Genomic DNA, 26,583 nt, shown 5'->3' on the forward strand with positions numbered 1-26,583 from the left:
GATAGTACCATCTACTTTGCTGTTTGAAGTGTCCTTTAGCCAGACGAGAAGCCAGCAGAGCTGTTACTGGCCATTAGACCCATCTTGTAGCCAGTATTTGTAAACCGATAGCCAATGCAATAAATCAGTAGCCAAGTGCTTGCAAAATGCTGTTGTGTCTAAGTGGCTGGGTGTTCTTTCATCCCATTTTGTGTGTGTATGTATAAGAGTCCTGGAGATTGAAACACACTGCTTACCCATCTGAGCCCAGGAAGACCTAACCAGTTCCAGCCAGCACAACCTCAGCCCCTACCAGGAAGGGAAAGGGTTTACTCTGCCCTGAGCTTGCTTGAAGGTGCATCCAACCACAATGCAGCTGCCAGGAGGAAATAGGGTGGGACAGGGGAAGGCAGGGCCCAGTTGCCCACTTCATAGCTGAAACATTAAAGACATTCAGCAGCCTGTATGTGTCTCTTCATTATCAATTAGCCCCCAAATCCTAGGACTACCTCACAGGGAATAAGAATTTGGACCTAGGGTTTCACCAGATCAAGAGCATTCATTTCAAGCAGTAATCTGGCCTTTCAAAAATTGCAAGAAATCTTGGCCCATTCTGAGGGAAAAACTGAAACACTTCCACTTCACACACAAACCACCACAGTGTGCACAGATTATTATTGTGCGCAGCAACTATTAACACAGTGACCCTGCCGTAGGTCTCTCTTGCATCCCCATCAGCAGTTCCTCTATGTCCCTGTGGTTGGCCAGGAAAGGAAAGAGGTGGCAAGAGCTTCTCGACCACCAGGGAAAGCTCCAGCATGGGGCTCCCTTTTCCTTGTGGGCCCTCCCCGTTCCAAGAGTCAGCTGGAAAAGCTGTAGAAGCCGTTTCCCTCTTCCTCCACTCGTAGTCGATCCCTCCCCTGCTGACACTGCTGCCCCACACTGTTGCCCCGCGAAGGCCGTGGCACAGCCCGGGCTGTGGCTGCAGGCGAAGGGGAGATGTGGGGCACCTCAGTGTGAGCCCCACGGCCACACGCTGCTTCCGCTGGGGAAACGGCGACACCGCAGCTGCAGAATGTGCTGACCTCAGCAGCGGGTCCCCCCTCCCGGCGCACGGAGCCCTCAGCAGTAAAGGCCCTGCTGCCATTGTGGGCAGGATTGGATGCTTCCATGTATTCATTTCGGTTTAATGAAGGCGCATTCCTCAGAGGAGAAATATTTACATTCAGCTTCCCAGGTGGTCACCTTCACCCAGATGACACACAAACAGGCAGCCCCCCGCTCCCTTTTCCAATCCAAGCCTCTTTAGAGGGCTCGGGAGGAGGGGAGATGGGGAGGGGGGGCTGCTGAGGGAGCAGAATAGAGAAGGGAACAAAATGCTAATAAATCAGCCAGCCAGCCCTTTTCCCCTCCCCTCAGTGGAGTCAATGGAAAGTGTCATTTCACATGCTAATCCCCCTCCGATCTCTTTACAACACCTTTTCCGAAAAGTGTTTGGGAAAAGTCCTTGTGGCCCGTTTACAGCTCCCCGCCGCTTCAGATTCCTTCTTGTCTAAGGCCGCGGCCCCGGTGTGGGTCTCTCCCTCCAGCAGGGCTCCTTACAAAAAACATCTCAACAAAGACTTTGGAGTTCATCAGCCTCCCACTGAAATTCACAGCTGCTGAACAAACTAATCCCCTCTCTTGGCCTTTCTTCCTTTCAATGGGTTCTTGGCTTCAAAGACACTTTGGGAAAGGACTTTGTGGGGACTCACACTGCTCCCTCAATAGAAGTTAGTGCAAGCATTATCTTCAGAGCAAGTGGCTTTACAAACAAATACTGCCTAACAATCTCTGCCCCTCCAGCTCCCCCAAACACACACAAGCCTAGCCTGCAGACATGATGTTATCTGCCACAGGATTAGAGCTCTGTTCTCTGTGCCCAGGGATCCTTTCCTACTGCCCCCTTCCCCCCAAATTCTTTGTCAACAAAAAGGCCTACTCACCCAACTGAAATTGCTTTCTCTAGTGCCCGACTGCTGTGAAACCATGTGCCCACATGGGAAGGGGCAGTGCCCACTGCCCGTAGACCAGAAGCTGTTACCAGCCAGCCAAGAGGGTGCTATAAATGGAGGAGCACTTTCCAGTGGGGTTTGAAGGGTAATATACCACACCAGGGCTGCAGAGACAGGGCTTCTCCCACAAGCCTCTCCAAGACTTACAAGCGAGTCACCTCACTTCCCCCGCCCCCGCTTGCTTTCACTACAAAGACCTTCAGGGATGGTGCTTACAGGGGTAAACATGAAGCAAAACAGAGCAACAAAGGGGCAGGTGGGAAGGACTCACGTCAAAGGTGGGATAAACAGCCAGTCTCTGCGCAAGTCCTGGGTAGCAGCAGCTATGTGTGCTGGAGGGAACCAACATCAAATGTATCTGAGAAATACATGGAAAATCTGTGCTTATCTCTCAGCAGTAGAAGTGGCCTGAGAGAGCAAAGGGCTGGACTGCACAGGGTACAATAACTGAGTCCCAAAAGGCAGAATCTAAGAAATGCCAGGCTTGATCTCAGAAGCTGGGACTTCCCTTATGCACTCATTAAGCAAATGCATGCCACCTGGGCTACCTGTGTTATGACCCGGTTTGGATGCTGCACAAGTGCTACCTTTGAAAATCAGCTTTGCATGCCCCTGCTGGGGGACAGCTGTTAGGCCAGGCTGTTTGCTAACTGCTCCAGCACAAGCTGCAAAAGCTCTTCAAGACTCCTTCACACTGGGTGTTTGCCTCTGCCAGCAGCAGAACTACAAAAGGCTTGTTTTCCTTGAATGCATGTGCTGTGCCCCTAACACCCAAAACTCTCATAAACCCTGGGCCCTTCCCAGCAACAGCCCTTCACATTTTCACCATCCAAACAATCTTTCCAAGCCTTTGCTTCCTCCCAAGTCATCCAGCCTTGGGCTATGCAATACAGTCCTGCATATTTCAGAGTTTCATGTGTGCTAACTGGCAGGCTTGTACATACATACTAGCTAGCTGACAGGAAAAAAAGTTACATCAGAATTTCTTTCTTTATAAGAAGCAAGTTTGATTCCCCCAACTTTTTCTCAGTAGTACATTTCAATTCAGCCTTCTTACCTCCTTAAAAGATTAAATGAAATCAGCCAACAGATTCCTAAGTTATTAACTAATGATAAGAACTGACAATTCAATGGTATAAATTTCCACACAGGTCCAATCCTTATCCTAGTTCAAGCAGCATGGCTTCAGTGGTGTAGCACTTATTTCCAGTGGGAGAGGATGTCATCAAGGGCTCTCTGTTTACTTACTGACATACTTCCAGCTCTTGATGTCAGGTGCAAAATCCCCAACACCACTGAGATTCCCCAAGAGAACCTGAGTCTGGGGGCCTTCTTGTGTCTGATGCAGATAAACATTCACAACTGACGTAGGTGATCTGGAGAAGATCAGTGCTCTGACCCTGCAGCCTTTGGGAGTGGGTAAGACCTGAGGTCTCACCACACCAGGATGGATGCTGCCCATAGCAACAGAGACCAAAATCTGGTTTGCCTCACACAGTTCTCAACTGCCCCCTCAGTGGGTGGCCATGCAGACTGAGGAAGAACCCTGCAGCCAGAGGTGACAAGCCTATGAAAAAAAGCATCACAAAACACAGCTTTTATTTCACCATTCTGTAATTTCTCAGTGCATCAAACCGCAGCAATAGAAACAACACAGCAGCAACAAGGAGGCACTTTGACCTGGAAAGGAGAGAATGAGACATGTCCTCTTCCTCCCTTCTCTGATTCTCCTCCCTCCTAAGTCTCATGGTAGACTAGGCTGATTCGTGTACGTCACTGAACCGCAGGCCCACAATAGCATTATCACTCAAGCAGCAAGCAGAGAAAGCGGGGGCTGGCTGCATCCAAACCTTGGGAAGAAGCCTCACTCCCAGCTATGGATCAATGATTATGCTGCCTGGTTAGTAAGAAGGATGTTGAGAAAGAAGGCAAGGAGGGAGGAAGAGAGGGAAATATACACACACAGAGATGTGCCCTAAAATCCCATCTGCCTTCCCAGACTTCTTCCTCAGAACAGATATGCTTCATTCATCTATTCCCAGAGGAATTGCCACAGTGATGACAAGTCTCAGCACAAGCCAGATCTTCAAGTCCTGACAGCATCACCTCCTGCAGCTTATTTCTACCACCATAGTGCCAAGAGGCTTTTGAGAACCACCTTTGCATGTATCTGTAACTGTAGACAGTATGAATGCACCATACCTGGAACAATGAGCTGTCTCTCCCTGCTCAAGTCTGGGCTGGTCAGGATAGCTCAAAGAAAATCTTTATGGGACTTAAACAATCCCTGCTGCTCTTAAAGTCCCTAGGCCATCTGAAAAGCCTGAAGTAGGAAGCCTTTAGATAACACCAGTGAGTAGAAGTCCAGCTGTGCTAAAATAAAAGAAGTTAAAAAGGCCAGGAGCCAGAGAGGGCAGCTTTTAGCCCCAAGACAGGATGTGACTGGCTCTGGGGAGAAGTGGACAGAGCACAACCTGCCAACATTCCTGAATGGGAGAGTCCCAGGAATGGGAAAGGGAAATCATCCCTGGACCCGAAACATTATGGGCTTGAGCCTGCAGCTGATGGGGGAAAAGATATAAAGGAAGGTGATAGAGGGTAAACAGGAGACTTGACTTTTAAAAGCAAGAGAGCTGGGTGAAGAAGAAAGAGAACCAAAGCTGGCCCAGAGTAGATTAGTAGTTAGCCCCAGTTGTAGCAGGATATGGGTGCAGAGGGGTGAAAAGGTGAGTCAAGGATAAGAATGAAGAGAAAGAAGGAGCCAGGAGAGATCCTCACTGCAGCCCAACAGAGTGAGGACACACCAGCCTAGGTTCCCAAGGCAGCCCAGCTACCACTCAGGAAGTTTACTCTGCAGCAGGGAGTAGAGCCTGAGGCTCTTCTGTGGTGGTGCTGTAGGTACCAGCCCTGTTTGTTTCCTGAAAAATAAAAAGCAATGTCAGCCTAGAAGGGAAGGAGTTTCCCCTTTGTGCTGGGAATATAGGGAAGAAGAAGGACCTCTGTGCAATCTGGACAGCCTGAAATTGAGATCCCTGGGCTGGAAAGTGGCTTCAGACTAGTAAGAAAGAAGAGAGAAAGAACAGTCTCCAGGAGCTGTGGGCACCAGTGGGCTGACTGGAAAGTGGATGGGGCTAGGCGTGCTGGCCTAGCACAGTTCCAGGCACTGGCACAGACCTATTTCTCCAGAGTCAGAAGGAGAGTCCACAACTTGCAGCACATCAACAGGTGAGGCAGTCCACCAGCTCTCAGTGTGCACTGTTCCAGATGCTCCACACTTTACACATTCAGCTTGCCTGCAATGGTCATGAGGACTTTCAGGATGGGCATGAAACCAGACACTTCACTGAAACTGCTGCTGCTCACCACTTGGGTGTGAACCAGGAGACCTTGTGGGTAGTTCTTAGCCTCAATGCATCGGGCAATTTCATGGAGACCCATGAGGATGGTTGGAGAGAGCTGTGGAGAGGGAGCAGAAATGTCAGCATGTTCAGCAATATAACACAGGTCTCTCTCCCTCCATACCCTTCCTTACTGTTGTCCACTTCACCAAACAGCACCTATACAGTCAAGCACTGGCAGGAAGGATAGTCTGCTTCTTCCCTTGCTTTCCCAGACTACAACAACTGCCAGCTGGCATCAGCAATTGGCATTAGCAACTTCAGAGTTTTCTAAGCGAGTTACACTACACACTTAACCACCCCCAGTTGCCCCTTCCCATCTGGGATCTGTCTATGTGCCAGTATATTTCTTGAAGAGTACAAGCACGTTGCAAATACCTCCTCAGCTCTTCCTTACACTATGTCTGGGCCAAAGTTAGGAAAGAAGATAAAAGGCTGTCTGGATTCATGGTCGCTACAAGGTTTGGCACTCCCCTTGTCTTCCCAGAGAGTATGTGCTGGTTACACTGGTACAGACACCAAGACCCACAACCCAGTGCAAAGGTGGGTTCAGGGAGCCAGCTGGACCACAAGGAATGGTGGCATCTACTTACCGCCTGCTCACGGAGCTTCTCATACAAACACTCCAGCCGCTGCAATGCGTCCTCCAGCTTCCTTCGTGTTTTCTGAAGCAAAACAGGTATTGCTTGTCTGCCAGAGCTTCAAAGCCATCTCTCCAGAGCTCAAATTCTCTCATTCAGTCCCTCCCTTCCTCTTTCCACAGCACCTTATAATTCAGCTGCATCGCAGCCTCTGACAGCCAGGGACTGAGATACAAGTCAGCCATGCCCTCACTCTGCACGTGTACATACATGTACATATATGCACATTCTCTCCCCAGGACAGAAAGATGGACTGCCCCTTTTCCCATCTCCCAGCCTAGGCGTTCCTCCCTTCTGCTAGTGCTTGCAGACCACAGGATAGAGTGACTACTTCCAAAGTGTGAGAAACATCCACTAGTTGACCCATGGGGTGCTCAGACAGGCTCACCCTGACTGAACTCAGGCTCGCCCAAGAAAGAGCATCTTCCTGGTCTCCTTAAGGTAAAGAGGGAACCTCTGGGTAACCACCAAGGAAAGTGCCTGAGTACTGAAGCTCTGATAAGACTGTGAGACTGACTTCATTAACCCCATCTTGAATAATCCACTCATGGGTAAGTTATTCCATGAACACAAATGCCTGGCTCTGGGCACTGCTGGAACAGGCCTGGAAGCCTGGAAGTTCAGCTGACTTGCACTGCTGTACAAAGACAGCTATTCAACCACCACCTAAGTCAAGTGCTTAAGCCCAAACCTACAGGCCTTTCTGTCCATAGAGGGAACCTTTAGGTTATCCCCCAGACTGCTATGCTGTTCTCTCAGAAAGCACAGAGCAAACACACTGGAGATGCTGCGCTAATTGCCTGACTCTGGGACAGCAATCTGGGCTCAGTGTTCATCCTAACATCTACCAAGCAGAGGTATTCTGGAAGGCTTCTTAGTGGCCCCAAGCCCTGGGAAGACTTAGCAACCTAACACAATGTGCAAACACTGCTTTTCTGCTTCCAGACAGTCTGGCCTGACACATTCACCCAATGTGACATATGCCAACAGCCTTCCAGGAACCAAAGTGGAGAAATTACAGTGACATGAACACAAAGACTGTTTGGCTTTCTTTTCCACCTGGGATATCTCAGCCTTTCCCTCTAAGCTCTAAGGATAGCTGGTAATACCAGCTCTGCAGGAACTATCTGCAGATCAAGCCAGTGAAACTGAATTAGCTGAGTAAATTCTTCTACTTCCCTTAAAAGAAAGAGCCAGGAGGACAGAATCATTACTCCAAGAAGGCAATGAGAAGCAGAGGATAAATGCTAGAGACTGCATCTCAGTTCCCAAAGATGAACAAGCCTGCAGCCTAAAGGAAGGAGGCAGATGGAGATTGACTTGGTTATAGGGACAAGACTTTTCCACTCTTTACCAACTGTAAGAAGGAAGCACCAGTCAAACATCTATAAGGGAAAAAAAGTCAAAGATCAGAGAAGGGAGGACTTACTGGATCAGTGGCAACAGCCGAGCAGCGTTGCACCAACCCTTCAAATGTGGCCTTCAAAGCCTGGTGCTCAGGGGGCAGCTCCTTCCTCTCAATGCTCTCCACAGGTAGCTGGTGATACTGACAGACAAAAAAAGCAGCTGAATGAATGCAACAGGAACATGAAAGGCTAGAGCAGGTAGATTCCCCTCCTGAAACTAGTGAACAGAAGGAATTTCACCCCTTCACAAACCCAGAGAATACTGCAAGCACAGAATTAGGTTATCATCTTCAGACTGTGATACAGCTCCAGGCCTCTGGATTCTCAACTCACAGCAGGCTGACAGCCTGCCTGGTCTCCCTCACTCTCTCCCACCCATACCCAGGTGTCATTTTTCCAACCTGGCAACTCCTCTAATACTCAGGCAGAGATGCCTTGTAAGGGCTAGGGAGCAGCATAAGCCCTCTACAGCTGCCAAGCAGTAAGAACCTCAAAAGTTGAGTTATTTTCTACTTGACAAGATGCTGGTGGCTGGGGAATGCCCCACTTTCTCTGATACCTGTAGGCTGCCTTCCTTGGGTGCTCCTGGGGGTGACTGGCCAGATTCTTGCAACCTGGATAGCTGAGGATGGATCCCTTGGGGTTCAGCAGGCAGGCCCATTACTGGAGCTGTGATGGGGGCCAGAGGAGTAAATTTCTCAGGCAACTGTCAGCAAAGGAAGGAAAGAAAAAAAAAAAAAAAAAATCAAGAAAACCAAGTCCAAGGAAGAAGGGAAGAAGGGTTGGCTGCCTCTCCACAGAAAAATTCAGCTTCTTTTCTAACTTGAAGAGTTATGTCTTCAGTTCTCAAGATGATGTGTTACACATCCCTGTTCTTTCAGCCCCCTGACTCAGAGAATGGGGCCCTTCCTCTTGCATCCCAGATGAACAGTCAAAGCGACAGCAAGAAAACCCCTCCGGGATTGTTCAATCAAACAGATCCGTTACCCCTGAAAGCACTGGTCCTCAGAAAGCCGCCTGGTCTCTGCAACGGCACGAGTCCTGAATGTAGAGATTAGCAGCAGTGAAGTGTCCAACTGAGCAAGTATTGGGGAAAATCCCACGACATGGGGGGAGATTCCCCTTGCAAACACTTCATCATGCCCCTGCTAAGCCAGAGAGTCATGACAGATTCTCTCCAACAGGGCTAGATCAAAAGGAGATGGCTTTAACAAGAGGCTAATCCTGTTGTAGTGAGCACAGCCTGAAGCAGGTTCCCAGCTATGCTGCCAGAAAAAAGGGCGAGAAGTCTGTTCCAATCTAAAAAAGAGGAGTGGGGGGTGGGAAGGATGCCAAAGAAGCTTCTCGTCACACCTGCCAGCAGGCAGCAATGATAGAAATGGGGTACTGAGAGCATTTGTTGCAGAAAAGCTCAGCTCACAGGCCCTCCAGTACAATCATGACAAGGCAGAGAGCTGCAGGACCAACACGGCAGGCAGCTCACAGCTACACCTGTCTCAACTTCTCTCAGCACAAGTGCCTTATCATTTGGTATCGGCATCTGAGGAAAATCACTGTTGGTCCCACTGAGCTGACGGAAAATGCTGCCACCAGCTGTCAGGTGTGAAGGGAACGTGACCTCCTCAGCCACTACCAAAAAAACTGTATAGGCAAGGGCATAAGATTAAATCCATACTAACAACAAATTACTGTAGCCAGCCTGGGAAGTACTGACAGAGGATGCAACATAAGAGCTGATAACCATGTCAGAAAACAGCCACCCTGCAGAATAGCATGTGGCTTTGGATGGCAAAGAGTCAAGATTACTTAGACTCCAGTCCTAGCCATGCATGCAGTGCAGACGTAGACAGAGCTACAGGGACAGAGACCTGTGGAGTTTGACAGCGAGCATGTATAGGAATGTATCTGTTACATGGAACTCGCTGGCTAAAAGACAACCAACACATATTGTAGCTTAAAACTTACCTTTTTCTTTTGAAGGCCTCCTCTTCCAGTAGAGGAGTCACTCCAAGATTCCTGAGCTGCCAGGACAGAGGACAAGACACAAACCTCAGACTGTGAGAAGGTGGCTGCAGCAACAATTCATGGTTGCTTGCACAGTTTAGAACTTCCTTCAGGAGAAGGCCCTTTGGCTCCAATTCCCTTGTCATTGCACCTTTAGACTGTTTCAACTGAGGAATTTCAAACCCAGCTCACAGGCCCATGAGATGCTCTTACTTAGCTTTCCCTTTCTTAATTTCATTCTTAGTATCCAAGTATGTGCACAGCCTTCATGAGGTGATGTCTGATCAGACTGAACTGGCACACACCCACTCCCACACAGAAAACTTTTTCTGGAACTACCTGAAGCTTTCTGGATCCTGTATAAGCTGCAGAAGTCAGCCTCAGAGTCAGGCTGGAAGCCTGGTGGGGACCTGCATAAGTGTGCACCTCACAGTTCAAGAAGTTCTTGGGGTTCTCCAGAGAATTTGGCACTGTGGTAGCACAGCAAGAGCTGTGCTGCAGGTGAGAGGGCTTTTCACCAGCACTTTCAGGAGTGCTCATGGTGGCAGTCCAAAGCCATACAGGCTGTTCTGATAAAGGCGGAAAGATTTAGGGGTGGGTTCCCTCCCAAAATCATGTTCAGAAACAAAGCTTAGCAAAATTTGCTGACTTCCAAATGGAAGGGAATAGACTAAACCAGTCTGCCTTGGGAGCAGAGGGGTGTCTCAGCAGATGCTTCTGTTGTACTCTAACCTCACTCCAGGTAATTTAAAATCCATCAGACAACATGACATCAAAAGACTTCTGCCCACTCTTCATTCTGTAAAGGTCAAATTGCAACTACCTTGTCTGCTGCTGTCCTCTAAGGGTACCTGCATCTTTAGACAAAACCCCAGTATTAATAACCTCAAGCCCATGAGAGAGGAATAATCTGTGAGAAAACGGAATAATTCTAAGCGGCAATAACAGAATTGCTGGAGCTCAGAGCCACACTTAATGAGCTACTGATCCTGAACTGAGCTTTAAAAATCACAGGGGAAAGATGCAAAAGGTGCTTTATTACTTTAATTACCTTTATTATTAAAATTCTGGCAGCCTCTTCTTGCCCTCCCTTTTCCCATGATTTCAAGACTCGCTCTCTGATGAGTTTGGATCAGTAGTTTAATTAAGTTGGCACCTATTTCTAGCTTGGGGATTCGGTGCCCTAGAACTCTGCTGGCCCCCACTGAGCCTGTGGCCTAGCAATCCTTGGCACTATTCCAACCCAGTGGCACTGTATCCTCACTGGAAACAGCTATTTAAATTATGCTCTTTAAGCCAGGCACTTAATCATCAGACATGAGAGACAAGAGACCCTGTTGCATTTTGCTGGGGTGAAATGCTATCTTTCCTATACTACTTGTGAAATAGGATTTCTCACCATCCCTGAAAGGAGTGCCCCATGGCAGCAGTCTCCAGCAATGCCTGTCCTAGAAAAAACAAGACCACCAGAGGCTGGAATCAGGGATTATCCTGGCCAGAAAGGAGATAAGACAACATGTTGCTGTCCTTCGCCGTGTCCCTGACACTCTCAGGAACTTGGGATTTCTACAAGTGGAGGTGTCTCTTCATTGTGTTAGTAATGATGCTCATGAGCTGTAGATACTATGTTCAGGAATTTCCAAAGCAAGCAATTTCGGCCAGTCAGATTGAATGATTTTACAGTTCCATTTCAGATTAAGAAAAATACAAATCAAAACCAGAACAATAACAGCAGGCAAGAAAGCACTCTCAAGGAAGCCAGTTTGCACTGCTGATCCAGGCATGCTATACATTGCCATTAAAACTGGGGGGAAATGCTGCTAAGGAAAAGGGAATTTCTCAGCAGTGAATTCCTGAAGGGCATCTTCAGCCTAAGGAAGTGCTTGAAATCCTTGTCATGGAATCATCTTCTCTTTAACAGAGAGAAACTGAGGTATTTTGTTTCTCTGCTGAAGGGACAACTCCCTCTCTGGAGTCCCACTTCACACAGCCAGACCTGCTTGGTGGTGTAAGTGCCTGTAAGTACTTGGATTTCCTAAATAAAGCTGTGAGGTTCGTGCCTGGCAGATGGTCCCTCCAAAGAGCACCAATCACTGCAGTGACAGACCACTAAGACATTGAGTCTTACCCCACTGACAATGCAGACTAGAAAATGACTACCCTCCACCACCAGTGAATCCCAAGGGGAGAAATCAGTACTAAGTATCAGTCAGAAAACGCCCTGGGTCCAAATTTTCCCCAATAGTTGAACTAAGATTCAAAGCCAAACCTCACCCTTTAACTAAAGCCAAAAGGGCTTTCCAGTTCCTCTTGGAAGAGAGCCCCCAAATCCTGCTGGGGAAGCTCTACTCCACCACTGCTTCTGCTGGGACTCACCTCTTCCAAACCACAGGCAGAAAGCACAAGAAAAACTGTGCACAAGGCTGGGAGTGTAACAGGGAGAAAATGAGTGATAAGTTAAAACCACTGGCCTGTTCCTTGCTTAGAGAACCAAGACAGGAAAACTGTCTGCTTCCCTGTCCTGCTGGCCCAGCAACTGCCTGAAAAGACAGAGACTGAAAATGGTCTAATACCTCCAGAACTGGAGGAAAATAGAGAAGGAAGAAGGGGGAGACCCTGTTTTCTGTACCTAAACTAATGAGTAATAGCATAGTACTTTTATTTCACTTCCAATATCCCCAGCTGTCACTTACTAGTCCTCAGGACAGGTCTATTCCCTACCCCAGCTGTACAGCTCCCCAGGCATGCAACAAAACCACAAACAGCAGTGAGCATGCACCCATGCGCACACATCAATACATGCACACATTTCACTAGAAGCAGCAACACTGCCTGCCCCACAGGTCTGGAGATTTCTCTGGGTACTACCTGCATGATCCACGTGGGGATCTAGCCAAGGGAAGAAACCTGAAAATCAAGGCAGGGTGGAAAAGGCATGATCACCAACAGCTTTCACTCACTGAGTAATTTCACTGGACTATTATACCAAAAAGCTTTTCAGGAAGGAATTTGTCCAGCTGTAGCTTAGAGCCTTTGTGTGTAGTCCCCACAGACTTCACACAGTGGGATTTGCTATCCTTGGTTAAACACAGGTAAGCAAAGGATTTCGGGTGAAGGCAAACATCATAGCCTCAGTTCCTTCACTCTCAGAATACGTGTGGCTTGGAGAAGCATCTGCTCAAAAATCTACGGATTGTCAGCCTTGTTGTTAGGGATCTCCACAGCCTGGCTGAACCTGTTCCTTGAGATGGCAAACAAAGCATTAACAAACACCAGATATGGTGATATTCTGGGAAATAGAAGGAATGCCCATCCATGGGGAACTAGGTCCAACAACCCTCTTTCTCTTCATCATGCTAGCAAGGACTTCACATGCCAGACTGGATTCAAACTATAGACCCAGAGGGGTCTACAACACTGCAGAGAGGAATCCAGAAGTGATTCCCAGACAAGCCCTTTATGACAACAGGAAAAAAATGGGAGCACTGGAGTACAGCAGACAGAGGAATTTAATCGTGAAGCTAAGTAAGGGGTATCTCATGGAGAGGGAAGCAGCACCCTGCTCTCCCACCATTTCAAATGCACTTCTCATGTAAGTTGCATAAGCAAGGGCGGGATGAACAAACCTTCCACCAGGAGTTCCAAGGGAACCACCACCCTTTCTGTCAGAGCAGATGCCTATTCAGGGTGCATGGAGGACCTGAAGAGACAACATCTTGCAACCGCAGCCTGGGAGAAAGAACAACTGAACAGGCTGAATGCAACTGTTACCATTGTTTTGCTTCACCACCACAGCAAGACTCAGCACTCTGTGCCTGTAAGGTTTGCCTCAGCACTACATCCAGCCTCTGTGGGGACAGACCAGACCTCAGAAGATCCATGTCCATCATGTACTACAAACCCCATCTTGGCTTGTCCTGGACACACAAGTCACACAAGCAGTACTTACCTGTGGGAGGAGGAGGAATGGCTGCTGGCAAGGGTTTAGTAGATGGAGCTCCAGGACCGCCCTGAGGATAACCCATGTTCATGGGGCAGTTGAAAGGTGCTGAAGAGTAGTCTAGAGGAGACTGGCTTGCCACAGGGAGAGGACAAGCTGCAGAAAGCTGAGATGATGGGACTGAGGCTGGAGTGAAGAGGGCAGGTCTGGGTGGTGGAACACCAGGAGACATAATGGGCATGGGCTGTCCTGGCAGAGACGGCTGGCTGGAGAAGGGAGCAGGACCAACAGGTCCGACTCCCACTGGTCCAAATGGCTGAGACTGTGGCACAGCTACAGACAACAGAGAGTGTATCAGCATCACTTGTTTCATGTGCCAACTACTCACGACACTATCCTTCTTGGTAGTAAGTCTTCCCTTCTTCAAGCCATACCGTTTAATATCTGTGTCCCCCCTAGCCCAGGCTACATCACTCAAACTGTCACCAAGCCAGCTGTGGCTTTTCCACCCCTATGTATGCTTAGTATCAGTGCACATGCAGCAACAGTCACTACAGCTAGATGTGTCAGAGGCACTGAGAAGATTGTCAGACAGCTGACTTGTTCTTTGTCAGTACAACAGGCCTGTGAGGAAAAAAGTACAGCAGCCACCCATATTGAAGGCTTTAACCTCAGGAAACCTAGAAAATGGACACAACTATCAGACAATGCTTACCTGGCCCTGAGACAGTTGCTGGATTCAAGCCCACGTTGTACTGTGGGTACGGGTGTCCTCTGGAATAGACACTTGTTTGTGGACCTGTGCTGGCTTGGGGAGGGGCAACATGGTGAGGTGCCATGGACATCGCTGGCACTGGCTGAGGTGTGAAGAGGGAAGGCACTGAAGGCTGAGATGGTGCTGAAGGGGTAAATGATGATTGATAGTTGGGCTGCAATTAAAAAACAAAGATCTTGCAAATGGCCAACAGAGTCATATGTATACACATAATAGCAGATGAAATTTCTATCCCTGTCACTTCTCAGGCAAGAGAACTTGCTGCTGCTGTTGGTGCCCTGGATGCACTCGATCAAAGGCCTTTCCCACCACATAACTTGCTCAACAAGATGAGCACCACACTCTTCAGAGTATTCTCCAGCTCTCAAAAGGATTAGTCCTCAGGAGCAAGCTCCCATACAGTGACTTCCTGGAAGCACAACCGGACGAACAGAGGAACAATAATGGAATAAAAGAGGTTGGAAGCAAAACTTTGCAAACAGTCTTCTTGTGCAAGAACTGAGATTAAGCCATACTACACTAATTTTACTAAGATATGAGGGTAACATGAGCATAGGAAAATGACCACATCCCCTTTCACCCTAAGATTTGAGATCTCAGTGGATCACTACACTAGTAACATTCTCCTCTAGGGACTGCATGTAGGACAGGGCTTTGTGAAAAGATGCCAGACAGCTCACTTTTGGATAATCACAGAGCTTATGTTTGCTCCAGTGAAGGACATCACTGAGGAGTTCCTCAGTGTCTGCAATTTATGTCATCTCATATTACTTCACATGCCTTCCACAATCCAGTAGCCTTCCTCCCTCCTCCCAAGCCATGAACACCTGAGTTTAAGGCCTACCTTCTCTGGATGTCTGGGACCTGCTTTGTGGGTTGCTCCTTCAAGGGTGGAACCACTCTTGGCTGCTGGGGCTTTACTGACCCCTACGCTGACACGAGTGTAGGGAAAAGGGGGTGGCTGCTGATCACCCACATTGTCTCCTTGAGCATGAAAGAGCCGGTCTCGGAGCTGTTCAATCAGGAGCTGAAACAGACTGTGCTTTAGAAGAAGCACCTTGAGAGCCCCAGATGGAAAATGCTGGGGAGGCATTTAAAGTAGATCCTGACCTAAAGCACTATGAATCAAACTGCAAAACTAACCATCTCCCCAACAGCCACCAGGAAAAAAAACCTCAGCAAATGGTAAATGACAGTCTGGGACATCACCTGCCAAACTCCCAAGCAGATGAAGTCTCACTGATCCTTCCTCCAGTCCTTAGAGTATTCCTTCCTCAAACCCTACCCACATTTAGGCACTAGATGGATTTGTTTCAAACTGCCAGGTGACCTCCCCATTCCCTTCCTCTACCAGCTAGTTTCAGGAGGAGAGGCAGCTTCCCTGGAGAGCTGCTTCCTAATGTTGTTCTCCATCGTCCATTTTACAGTTCTATAGCTCTTTTCCTTTTCCCTGAATCAAAGGCACTACAAAGAAAATGCAAATGAAGACAAAACCCATTTCCTGGAACACCTTCCCCCCTCCCCGTCTATTCTCAAGTTAGCATAACTAAGGTGAAACCTTAAGTCCTGATGCATGTCAAAACCCCAGCTCTCTCATACAAAGCACCATTTCCCCCCGCTATACTACTCTTTTCCACAACAGCTTGCTGCTCACTCACCTCTTTAGAGCTGCTGGGTAGGTAATTCATTGCAGCTCCCAAGCATCCTTGTGATGCCAGGAGATTGGCATATTGGGTGATTCGTGCTGCCAAGACAGGGCCTGGTGCTGGTCCTGCTGTGCCTCGGAGCATCTCAATGGATCTGCTCAGCACCATTACCTTCTCTATAAGATCCTGAATAAGCCAGGGGGAGCAAAGAAATAAGACTGTTCAGAATCTGACTGGCTTTACTGGTCCATCTCACGCTGAGACAATACCAGATGGCCCTCCCCACTTTCAGCTGACATTGGGTCCAATGTGGACAGAAGTTACTTCCACTCTGCACCAAATACTGTCACTGATGACCATTTCCTCAGGTGCACTTGGAGAAAAACAGGAACCAAGAAGCAAACCCTGACATTGCTACTTTAACAGTAAGGGAAGAAAAGAAAATCAGAAGCCACAAGAACATTTCAGTCAACTGTAATCTTTTTACTAGGAAACTACTACTGTTACAAGCTCTCAGCTTGGAAGAGGAAGGCTTAAAACCATACCAAGAGAAATGCAAAAAAACTACTGTTGCTGACAAAAGGACCAGAAGGTTTTTAGTTACTCAAAACTCCTTCGACTCCTAGAAATCAAAGGAGTGTTTACAGCTGTGGAATGATACGTGCTCATATCTGGCAACTGGGAGGAGGCCAGTTTCAAAAACAACCAGGAGTGCTAAAGATGCCTTTTTTTGTTGCTTTTACTTACTAGTGGGATTACAAAACCAGGGAACTCCGTAGCAGAAGGCATTATCTACAGATATCCAAGTGGAAGACTTGTCTAGCCCATTCTAGCAAGTGACAGACACAACAGGGCTTAGTGACTTAGGTTTAAATGTAATACTACTGAGATTAACTCAGTTGGTCAGAGCATGGTGCTGGTAACACCAAAATTGTGGGTTCAATCCTCATATGGGCCATTCACTTAAGTGCTGGACTTGATCCTTGTGGGTCCCTTTCAACTTGGATTATTCTGTAATTCTGTGAAATAATCAATAGGAATGAAGAGAGGTAGGTAAAAAAATTGACTTAGAAGTACCGATTCATCTGCAAGATGCGATTCCCCCTACGTGATCATTTTACTTGCAGTGGGAATAACATGGTCCAGACTTCATTTTATTTTGCTAAGGCTATTCTGAAGGTACAGCCAGATAACTGGAACATTAAGTTATACATGATAAGCACAGCAGCAAATGTACTCCCAGGCTACTACCAGTAAGAAAACAGGTACAGCTCAAACTTCCCTGAGAAAAAGGAAGCTCAGAGATGACATCAGTATGTAAGAGAAGCAGGTAGGCTGTAACTCCTGTCCATGGCTGGATTTATGTGCAATGTAAACACACAAACACTGAATGATTAAGAGAGCAAGCCTCCTTTCAAAGTAGGCCCACAATTCAGGCTAGAAGGAGATACCTTGGTGAGTACAAACAGGTCTCCACTGTCTGCTGGAAACCAGATACTCTGATGGGATAATGCAAACAGTTCAGGGCTACCAGACTGGCCTAAAGAAGAGTCAAACCAACATTATAGCACCTGTACCTGTAGGGCAAGTGGTGACGAAATCTCATGGTTTTTTACCCAGCATTCCACCAACCTCTCCACATTTCCTGATGAGATATAGCAGAGGCAGGCGTCATTGGACAGGGCTGCATCTCCCTCTGACTCCAGGCGGGCACCCAGCACATCTAGAGAGGAAGAGATGTAGCCAACATTTAACACACTCCCCTTTTGAAGAGCTCATCAACCCCGATGTTTTGGATCTGCACCTAATTAGAATCATAGAATCATTTAGATCAGGAAAGACCACTATGATCAAGTCTAACTATAAACCTAACACTGCCAGGTCCCACTAAACCAAGTTTTTAAGTGCCACATATACATGTTTTTTAAATAACTCCAGGGATGGTGACTCCACCACTTCCCTGGGCAGCCTGTTCCCAATGCTTGACAACCCGTTGAGTGCAGCTGGTTTACCTAATGCCCAATTTAAACTTCCCCTGGTGCAACTTGAGGCTGTTTCTTCTTGTCCTATTACTTGCTATTTTGGAGAAGTACAACCTCCTTTTGGGTAGTTATAGAAAGCAGTAAGGTCACTCCAAACCTCCTTTTCTCCATGCTAAACAACCCCAGCTCCCTCAGCTGCTCCTCATAAGACTTGGGATCTAGACCCTTCACCAGCTCCATTGCATAACTGCTGGATAACACAGAAATGGGCATCAGGAAGGAACCCCAAAGCCAACTTGGTTGAAAAAAAAGTACCTTTCCTACATCTACCAATTTTTGTATGTCTGCCCAACACATAAAAGAAAGAAAGGACAGATGAATTCAGTGAAAAGGTCCAACACCTTTTTTTTTTTTTTGAATTTCCGAAACAGGTGTGGGAATCTCCAGGCAATAGTAGGGTGCTCAAACCTGTTTTAGATGGAGTGAAGCCCACTGGACCTTTTACTGTAAAGGAAATACCTTTCTCTATGGAATAAAAATCACTTTCTTCATGTCTCAGCTTAGCGATAGCATCTATCCTGTTTTTTTCCATGCTACTCCTAGTGGGCACAGGAAATACCCACATACGTAACTTCACACCATGATTCTCAGCTACAGTGTGCATCTATCATTCTCCTGACTCAACAGTCCACACTTATTTAAGTTCCAGGTAGCTGTAATGGGTAAGAAGTGCTTTCCTTTCTTAACTCTATCCACTTCTTTCTGTAAGCAGTCCAGAGGAACCCCCTGCAAGGGAAATTGTATCAAAACATATTACACTTCATACCACAGAGCTGAGTGTAGTCTTCATGCTTTGAGTATGTTAACAAGATGGCCAGTGCCTCCTTCCAGCTCTGTAGATCACACGTGCAAACAATATCTTGCCAGTTCTGCTGCACAATGCAGGAAAGCAGCTGTAAGGGAAGCAGAAGGCCTGTCAACCACTGAAGACAAAGATAAGCTCACAGCCTAAGCAACAGCTCACTTTCAAACACACTTCCCACTATGCAGCAACTACCTCACTGTACATTAAGGTCCAACAATCTCAGCATCCCTGTGTTAACAGTAATTGGAACCTGATGCCTCTAAGGAAAGTAAAAATGCCCAACAAAGCACTTCAAAGAATATAGAAACACCCATACTAGACAAGACTAAAGATCTAACACATATCTTGTTTCAGAGCAGCTGGTATCAGTAACTGGAACACAGTGTTAAGATATCCCAACCTCTGTTACACTTTCATTCATAAATTAATAAGCTAGGAACTTCCTAGTTGAGCTGTAAAGGAGCAGTATGCACCACACGTTACAAGCACGAGAAGCTGAGACAGAAACCATTAAAAAAAAAAGGACAGAGAACACAGACACACTATGTAGACAACATAAAGTTGTCATAAAACTACCACGATATTAGAGTAAATGTCCCATGATAGGAAACACCCAGATTCTGCTGACATTCTACTTCCTGCATTATGGAAAAAGCATTTCCACATATATTCAGAGAAAAATTTGCCAGGACAGTGGACACCTTCCCCTGCTCAGTGTACACACAAAACCATCGCTTACCACAGAGAGATTTGTTTTCCGCTTGGCAAAGTAGCGCTTCTGGGTTTCCTTTAGGAGGTTCTCCCCACCAGCTATAGCTAAAATGATGGCATCAGCAAAGCGCTCTGCTCGCATGCACAGCTCCACTGCACCCTCAAAATTCCCCAACAGAAGGGCTTGGCTGATGAGTCCATCTGTATCTACAGAAGTGATAAGTAGAGTCAACCCAAAGGGTTATCACTCAGGTGCACTGATGATGCTTGTTTTAAAGAGCAGGCAGTAAAAAGCAGTAACAGCTAAAAGCCCAGCTAAAGGAAAATTTGGAGACCCAAAAAAACCCACTGACTTGACTCTAAGTCTTCCATCATCTAGAAGATTCTTCTGTATTTTTAATGGGTCTCTTATCTGGGAAAAGTATTTCTCTGCTCAATGAGATATGCTGCATGACACTTGAAGGGGTCATGTGTTTTAAAAGTATCCGTCTGCTGGAGTGAACTAGATTCTTCCTGGTCCCCCTTAATTTTCTGGTTCTCTCTCCTCTCCCCTTTTCCTAAGAGGGCAGAAATACTCTTCATGTAACGTACCTTCTGTGACAGGAATCTCCAATGTGCTCATATTCTGTGGGATGAGGTTATCAAAAAAGGCTGAAGAGGAAGAAACAGCAGCTACATCATCGCTGGAATTCATCAAAAGCTGTGCAAAAAGTGCAAGAACTTATTTCATTCACTGCAGACACAGATCCTACACAAAACAGTTTAGTGGATCACAGAGTGGGACAGGGCTGCTCTCCATTTCGTTGTGCATGCTCATACAAATCTAATTTCAATTTGGAAACTCCTGTCACTGCGCTATCAATCTGCACAGTTTCACAAGGGCAGTAACAAGAGCAGTGCTGCAACTAACAAAGCTTAGGAGAATGATGGTGCAAGACCTGCAATGCCAACAGCACTGCTGGGCAGCATTCATCAGCTCAACCATCAGCCCCTGAGCAAGCTGAACTATTTTGGAGGGAACAGAGACAAGACCAACAAGTAAAATCTATAAATAACAGGTTGGATCACAGCCATGCCTGGTGCTCTACTGAAATGCAGGACACAATTGCTACTCCTAAAGTATCTCAGCCAGTGTTTGAGGCTTGTGAAGAAGATTACTAATCAGAGGACATAAGTTTTAGATACCTCAGAGGAGAAAAATGTACAGTGTACCAGGCGCTGGAAGGCATCTGAAGATAGACATCCCAAAATTATGTGAAAATACATTTCAGAGGATAGAGGTGAAAAGGAAAGAAATACCACAGCAGAAGCTTCACAGAGGAAATCCAGAACAGTAGCATGAAGTTAAGCTGCGGTGAGGCTAATTCTACCACTGAAGAAATCAACACAGAAGCAAGCCTTCTTCCAGGAATAACAGCCAGGAGTCCTTCTTCCTTGTTCATGGATTAGTTTTAAAGCCAGAAGGGAAAGTTATAATCATTTAGTCTGACCCTGTGAGGGTCTGACAGGCCTGTGAACTGCCCTCTGCAATGCCGGCATTGAGCCCAATAAGTTGCGGTTGGAATTAGACCTTGCAGTTCATTCTGCCCTCCTCTGCTCTCCCAGGCTGGCAAGAGGTACAGGACATACCTGATCTGGTGCAGCATTTGTACCATCTGCCTCAGGACGAGGCTGTTTATCTGGGATCCCGTTACTCAAACATGAGGCAATCTAGAAAAGTAACAGACACACACAAAGTATCTAAGTCTCTATCAAAGTAAGCACCTGGACAGCAAAACCACCAAGAAACTGCCAAGTCCCAGAAGCAATTCTCCCAGCTCTTTCACCTGTTGGAAAACTTCCACCTCACCCTATTCCTGGCTGGCTGCCTATCAGTGGCTATTTATTCCTTTCAAAGCATCAATCAATGTTATGCCAGACTGTCTCCACCTGTCACCTTCTTCCCGGTTAAGGAATCTCCTGAGATGCAGAGAGCTGAATGCTAAAAGAAGCTCTCACAACTGCACTGTTGTTAAACATTTCCCAGTGCACCAACAACCGAAAAAAAGATAAATGGGCTCAAGACCCCTTTGGTTTGATTCATTACACCTACAGTTACACCCTTACAAGTGCTTGCATTTGCTTTTTAGTGGGGTATACTTCACATGAGTCCCAGCTGAAATTTCATACAGTTTGGTCTTTCATGTGCTATGAGATCACTTGCTCAGTTCCAGTTGGGACCCTACAAACTCTCCTGCGGTAGCTTTAGTCATGTAAAGGTTTCTCTCTATTGGAAATACCCCTTACCTTTTTTTGCAGATCCTCTTTACTGTAGCCCAGCAGCTTGAGAAGTTTAATCCTGGAGTCCTGCTCCAAATTCACCTGAGTCCCAATGGATATTAAAAAGATAAAAAACATGTAAAATCATGGACATCTACACATTGACAATAGTTAGCTCCTTCTGGCAGCAGCAAAGTTTAGAGCTCAGCTTATAGATAAAGAACTCAACTATGAAAAGTCCACCTAATGACTATTGTGGGAACATTTACAGAATTTAAGTTATAATCACAATAAAAGGGCAAAACTCAAGTTTGCCACAGTTACAACTGAGATACAATTGTGTATCAAGACCATGACTGTAACCTGCCCAGTGCCCTTGGTCATCAATTCCCTGGATAGTTTAGGAACAGCCAAGCTAATCTCTTCATTGAGAAAATTGACTGATTTGAGTCTGGATGAAACTGAGACAAGGTGGTTGCCTGAATTGCTAGCTGGCCTCACAAGAATTAGTTAACTGTTACAGAAGCTCCCTGGATGAGGATTTCAGACTATCCAAAAAATTCCCACAGGCTGCACATAGCCTAATTGATAGGCACTATTTATATGCTTTAATGCATGATTAGCATTCTGCAAGGAGAATCTGCCTGTCTCAGTCAAGTCCCATGCTGCTCCTACTACACAAATGATCAAACTGTACATGGATAAGATACTTGTAAACAGTCCATTTCAGAAACTGTTCCTGCAGAGGCAGGAATGGTGCTGCAGGACACTTCTTGTACAGAAGCCTGGTTTGTACTTTAAGACAATCAATTGTAATAGATCCTTTTAGTGCTGGAGTGGTCTCTTGGGACCATACACCAGATGGATTATAAAAAGTGACTAAAAATGACAGTTTGATGTGTCTCATTTGATGCAACTGAAGACATTGTGGCAATGGAGACCACTGTCACCACCTAGACTAACAGCTGGCCATCCTATTCAAGATTCTCTATGCAAATATAATACTATGGAAAAGATCCCAGTATTTTGCCCTCCACACAGTCTGCTATGAGTGTCTGTACACCCCTGCCAAGACTAAGCCTTGCCTCTTCAGAAGGACGACCACCTCTTATTACCAAACTCTCACATTACCAAATTGTCCATGAAGGCTAGTCAGTCCTCATGCCACCACAGCTCTCTCCCTTGTTCTGGGGTATCTCAATGCCCATTTGGACTTCACCTTGAAAAATAGTAATGTACAGCTCCACAGGTAGCAGGCAGATACAGCTTGGCAGTGTGTTGAGATGAAAACATCCTGTTTCAGGAAGCCCAAACAAATCCACTCCTAATGAAAACCAAGACAACCTCCAAGACCTCAACTTTCTTTAGATAAGTAACTAGTCTATTCATTCAATTCCATTTTATATTTTGAAGAACAGAAATATAAATGGCTAGAGAGGACCACATTCCACCCCAGGACCATAAAAGAACTGACCTCTGTATTTCACCACAGCCATCCTACCTTCAAGAAGTTCCAAAGGTTCTCATCAAATGGCAGCTTGGCTGTCTGGATCTTGCCCTGGCAGTAATCAAGGAGGTTCCCTGACTGCAAGGCCATCTGCAGTTCTTTGGATCGGAGTAGGAATTCAGTTTCAGTAGTGACTTGACTGATGAATACCTGGTGTGGGTAAGTCTGCTGCATTTGCTGTCCAGGAGCTTTGGTAAGACCAAAGGTAATCAGTTTTCCTCCAAACTGAGAATAACAGAGGGAGACACAGTAAGTATTCTTATAAACAAAGGTAAAAGCTACTCAGTTCTTCATTTAGCAAGGCAGACCCAAGCTCCAGCAGTGATCACAAGGAACCCAAGAGTTTAGTGTGTATGGACGGTATGAACATTGAGGGAGTTCACAGTACGAGCCCTTCAGCTGAACACTGATAAACTTGACGCTTGTGCAGATCCAGTAAGGCCTAGCCAATTGTGAATGCCAGAGAGGCACAGAGGAAAAAGTACCATTTGGAACTGTTAGTTCTTCCGTTACATGGAGAGGCAGACTGCAATGATAAAAACTATCAGGTGAAGAGCAGGCACTAGACAGACAGAGAACAAGTCAAGCAACAGGCTAAAAGAACAATTCAGCCTTACAATCTAGGAGCAAGGATGTGAAGAAAATTAAATGCCTGGATAGGAAGGAGACAGAGAGGAAAGAATGGGAATGCATGCCAGCCTACAAGGACAGCTTTTATGAATTTTTCTTAGATTTGTTAACTCCTACTTATAATCTCCCATTCTCTGCTACAGGACTCTTTCTTGTTGGAAATATACCTGAATGTAGAGAGTAAACAAAATTCACTTCATGGGACACCACAATGCACCTTAAACAGGCATTAAACCAACTAGCAACAGGTTTCTCCAGTGAAAGAAAACGATTGTGTCACATGACAACACATCGATTGCATTTTCAGCTAAGGATGCTCCATTCACTTACGGCAAATGAAACCCCCACAGGTCTGCGAATCCACTTGGGTGGCTTTTTTAATGGTGGAATCAAGGTAGTCTGAGTTACTTGCTCTGGCACCTGCAGAGGAGGAAGGCTCTGTCCTGTGCCAAAGGGATCCAGGTTGTTGAAGGAGGAAGAGATCTAGAATCAGATGAAAATAGGAAGAAATATAATTCAATTCCTTTCTGTATGGAGTAAGCACAAAAAAACATTGCTTAGGAATTAGTTACTTTCCACACTGATGAAGAACGAGGCTAATACAGCACCTCCTTCTGGAATAACACCAAGCCCCGATGCAAGAGAAATGGCATTTCAAAACAGTTCCAGAAAACATTTCTCAAGGAATTTTTTACCCTAAGAGATTTTCAAGTAATTTTTCCTTAGCAAGATGCAAATTTCCTAACAAACACTGCTAGGCCTAGCACCCAGCTCAAACATAGCAGTTGCAAAATTACTTGTTTTATGCAAGATAATGACAACATATGGTCAAAAGTTGTCCAACTTATTTCTTGTTTTTCTTACAAAGGAATTCTGACTCCCTTTTTGTTGCTGGAGTCTTTCAAATGGGTTCGTTTCAAGGACTGTCTCAAGCTTTTATAGCTTAGATGAGACTGACGAAATAAAACTTTCTTGTCTAGACAAGAGTCAAAAGTGGCCCCTGAGCCAGATTTCTACATATAGGGAGTCAGTGAACATAGGCACAATGCTGTTCACAAGCACTTTTCATTTTTAACATCGTTCACAGAGATTTGTTGTTTGCTAAAGATAATCCTGCTCAAGTTTGACTGGGCCATAGGAAATAACCTTAAAATTCAGCTAACTAGCACACCCAAAAGGAAGCAACATCAGCCTGATCAAGCTAAGGTTGCCAAACCTTAGAATCACAGGCAATGTTTTGTCTTTCTTCAGGGGAAATCAATTCCAAAGAAAGAATATTTCTTGAAGAACAGCTTATATCCAACAAATCAAACATCCTAAACCTTAAAGAAATAAATATACACAACCAGGCCTGCAACAGAGTTTCTGTCCTGAGACTACTGAATTTGTAAGAGAGAGAACTCTTGGTCACAAACTCCCTGCCACCGTAACTGTCATTATCTCCTTCTGCTTGTGTTCTAGCTTGTTATTCAATTTATGCAGGAATTATTTGACACTACTGTTCCCCAGTTTTGAACAGTGGAAGTGCGGTGCATGCACATAAAGAACACAGATAAAGAAAATTCTCCATGGGTTAAATAAATCCTTAATCTCCCACAGCTGTTGCTTGATAAAGTATTTTCGGTCTCTTGCAAATCCTATGAAACTAAACTCAGTCAGCTGTAAATGACTATATAAATAACACTTAAGCCAGCTCATACGTATTCTCTTAAAACCTGTATTGTAAGGCATTTGTTGGCTGGGACAGAGGGAGGGAATTAAAAGACCAGACACAAGATTAAAACTAAAATTTTAGACAGTAGTGACATTTAATCTGTTCAGAGTTTGCTCATCTATTCATTGACTAAGTAATGGGTTTCAGTATCAAAAATATTAACATGCTCCAAGTTGTAGTCAACACACTTGAGGAAAATTGCTAATAGTTGTTTGCAAGCCACTTTATAAAATTATCTTCTAAAGTAATGAAGAATAATGTATCCTATTAATTAGTATCAATGTATTTAATGTTAACTTAATGACAAGAAAAACTTGTGTGCTGCTTTAATTTTAGTCTAACGGTAATAACAATAAAATAGATCTTAACATCACAACTGCACTTGATCTTGGTTCTCTTTACACACTTTGTCAGAGGCCATGTGGTCACCTTTGGGATTTGGTGGGATTATTAAGCTCCCACACAGGTAGCTTCCGGTTCCCACACCATACAACCATAGGTCCTGGTGCATGGGACAGATTGCATTGCTTAAAAATCACACTGTTACACACGTGTGCCTCTACCACTCTGAGCAGTCACGGGAGAAACTGCCAGTCTGTCAAGGTGTAACATGGTCACAGGACTTCACCTTGTCAGCCTGCGTCCTCTGCTGAGCTTCCAAGTTCCCACCCATAACAGAATAAACGTTGATCCACCCATCGAAAGTGGCAGCAGAGAAGACCGAAGGATTCCTAGGACACCACTGGACATCAAAGCACCACTGACTCCGAATGGGCAACTCATACACCACCTATCATAGAAAGAGAGAAGACAGAAGCGCAACACTAATAGCCTCCTGCTTTCCCCGAATTACTTGCCCACAGCAAGCACATCACTTTATTTACATGTCACCATTCCATACAAATCTCTTATTTTTGCTTCTTGAAGGGTGCATTTGCAACCAAATTATAGCACATTGAGTCCAAACAGTTGGAAGTCACAGAAAGCTCATGAAAAACTGGATTCTGACTGTAGAACAAAATCCAAAAGCAAGAAGTCACTTTTGCTCTGCTTCCCAAATACTGCTGAATCA

At 45.8% G+C, this 26,583-nt stretch overlaps 1 protein-coding gene across 4 annotated transcripts in view; it reads right to left on the reverse strand.

The window, feature by feature from the left end:
• Nucleotides 1-3,600: 3,600 nt before the first annotated feature.
• Nucleotides 3,601-26,583, reverse strand: part of SEC31B (SEC31 homolog B, COPII coat complex component) — a 35,357-nt gene continuing 12,374 nt past the window's right edge. For 2 of the 4 annotated variants that reach the window (XM_039553732.1, XM_010411495.4), the window contains exons 9-27: nt 26,140-26,301; nt 24,128-24,280; nt 23,162-23,392; nt 21,688-21,762; nt 21,031-21,111; nt 19,993-20,101; nt 19,430-19,608; nt 18,652-18,778; nt 17,421-17,566; nt 15,856-16,029; nt 15,042-15,224; nt 14,138-14,351; nt 13,432-13,755; nt 12,351-12,389; nt 9,444-9,499; nt 8,038-8,184; nt 7,502-7,618; nt 6,025-6,096; nt 3,601-5,489 (exon numbers count right to left, since the gene is read on the reverse strand). In XM_039553732.1, coding sequence (XP_039409666.1) covers nt 5,310-5,489; nt 6,025-6,096; nt 7,502-7,618; nt 8,038-8,184; nt 9,444-9,499; nt 12,351-12,389; nt 13,432-13,755; nt 14,138-14,351; nt 15,042-15,224; nt 15,856-16,029; nt 17,421-17,566; nt 18,652-18,778; nt 19,430-19,608; nt 19,993-20,101; nt 21,031-21,111; nt 21,688-21,762; nt 23,162-23,392; nt 24,128-24,280; nt 26,140-26,301 — 2,769 coding nt within the window. In that variant the 3' untranslated portion in view covers nt 3,601-5,309. The remainder of the gene's footprint in view (nt 5,490-6,024; nt 6,097-7,501; nt 7,619-8,037; nt 8,185-9,443; nt 9,500-12,350; nt 12,390-13,431; nt 13,756-14,137; nt 14,352-15,041; nt 15,225-15,855; nt 16,030-17,420; nt 17,567-18,651; nt 18,779-19,429; nt 19,609-19,992; nt 20,102-21,030; nt 21,112-21,687; nt 21,763-23,161; nt 23,393-24,127; nt 24,281-26,139; nt 26,302-26,583) is intronic. The other 2 variants (XM_039553733.1, XM_039553734.1) reach the window with 2 other exon arrangements.

This window comes from Corvus cornix, chromosome 6 (genome assembly GCF_000738735.6).
Source record: "Corvus cornix cornix isolate S_Up_H32 chromosome 6, ASM73873v5, whole genome shotgun sequence".
In the NCBI taxonomy this organism is placed as follows: Eukaryota; Metazoa; Chordata; class Aves; order Passeriformes; family Corvidae; genus Corvus; species Corvus cornix.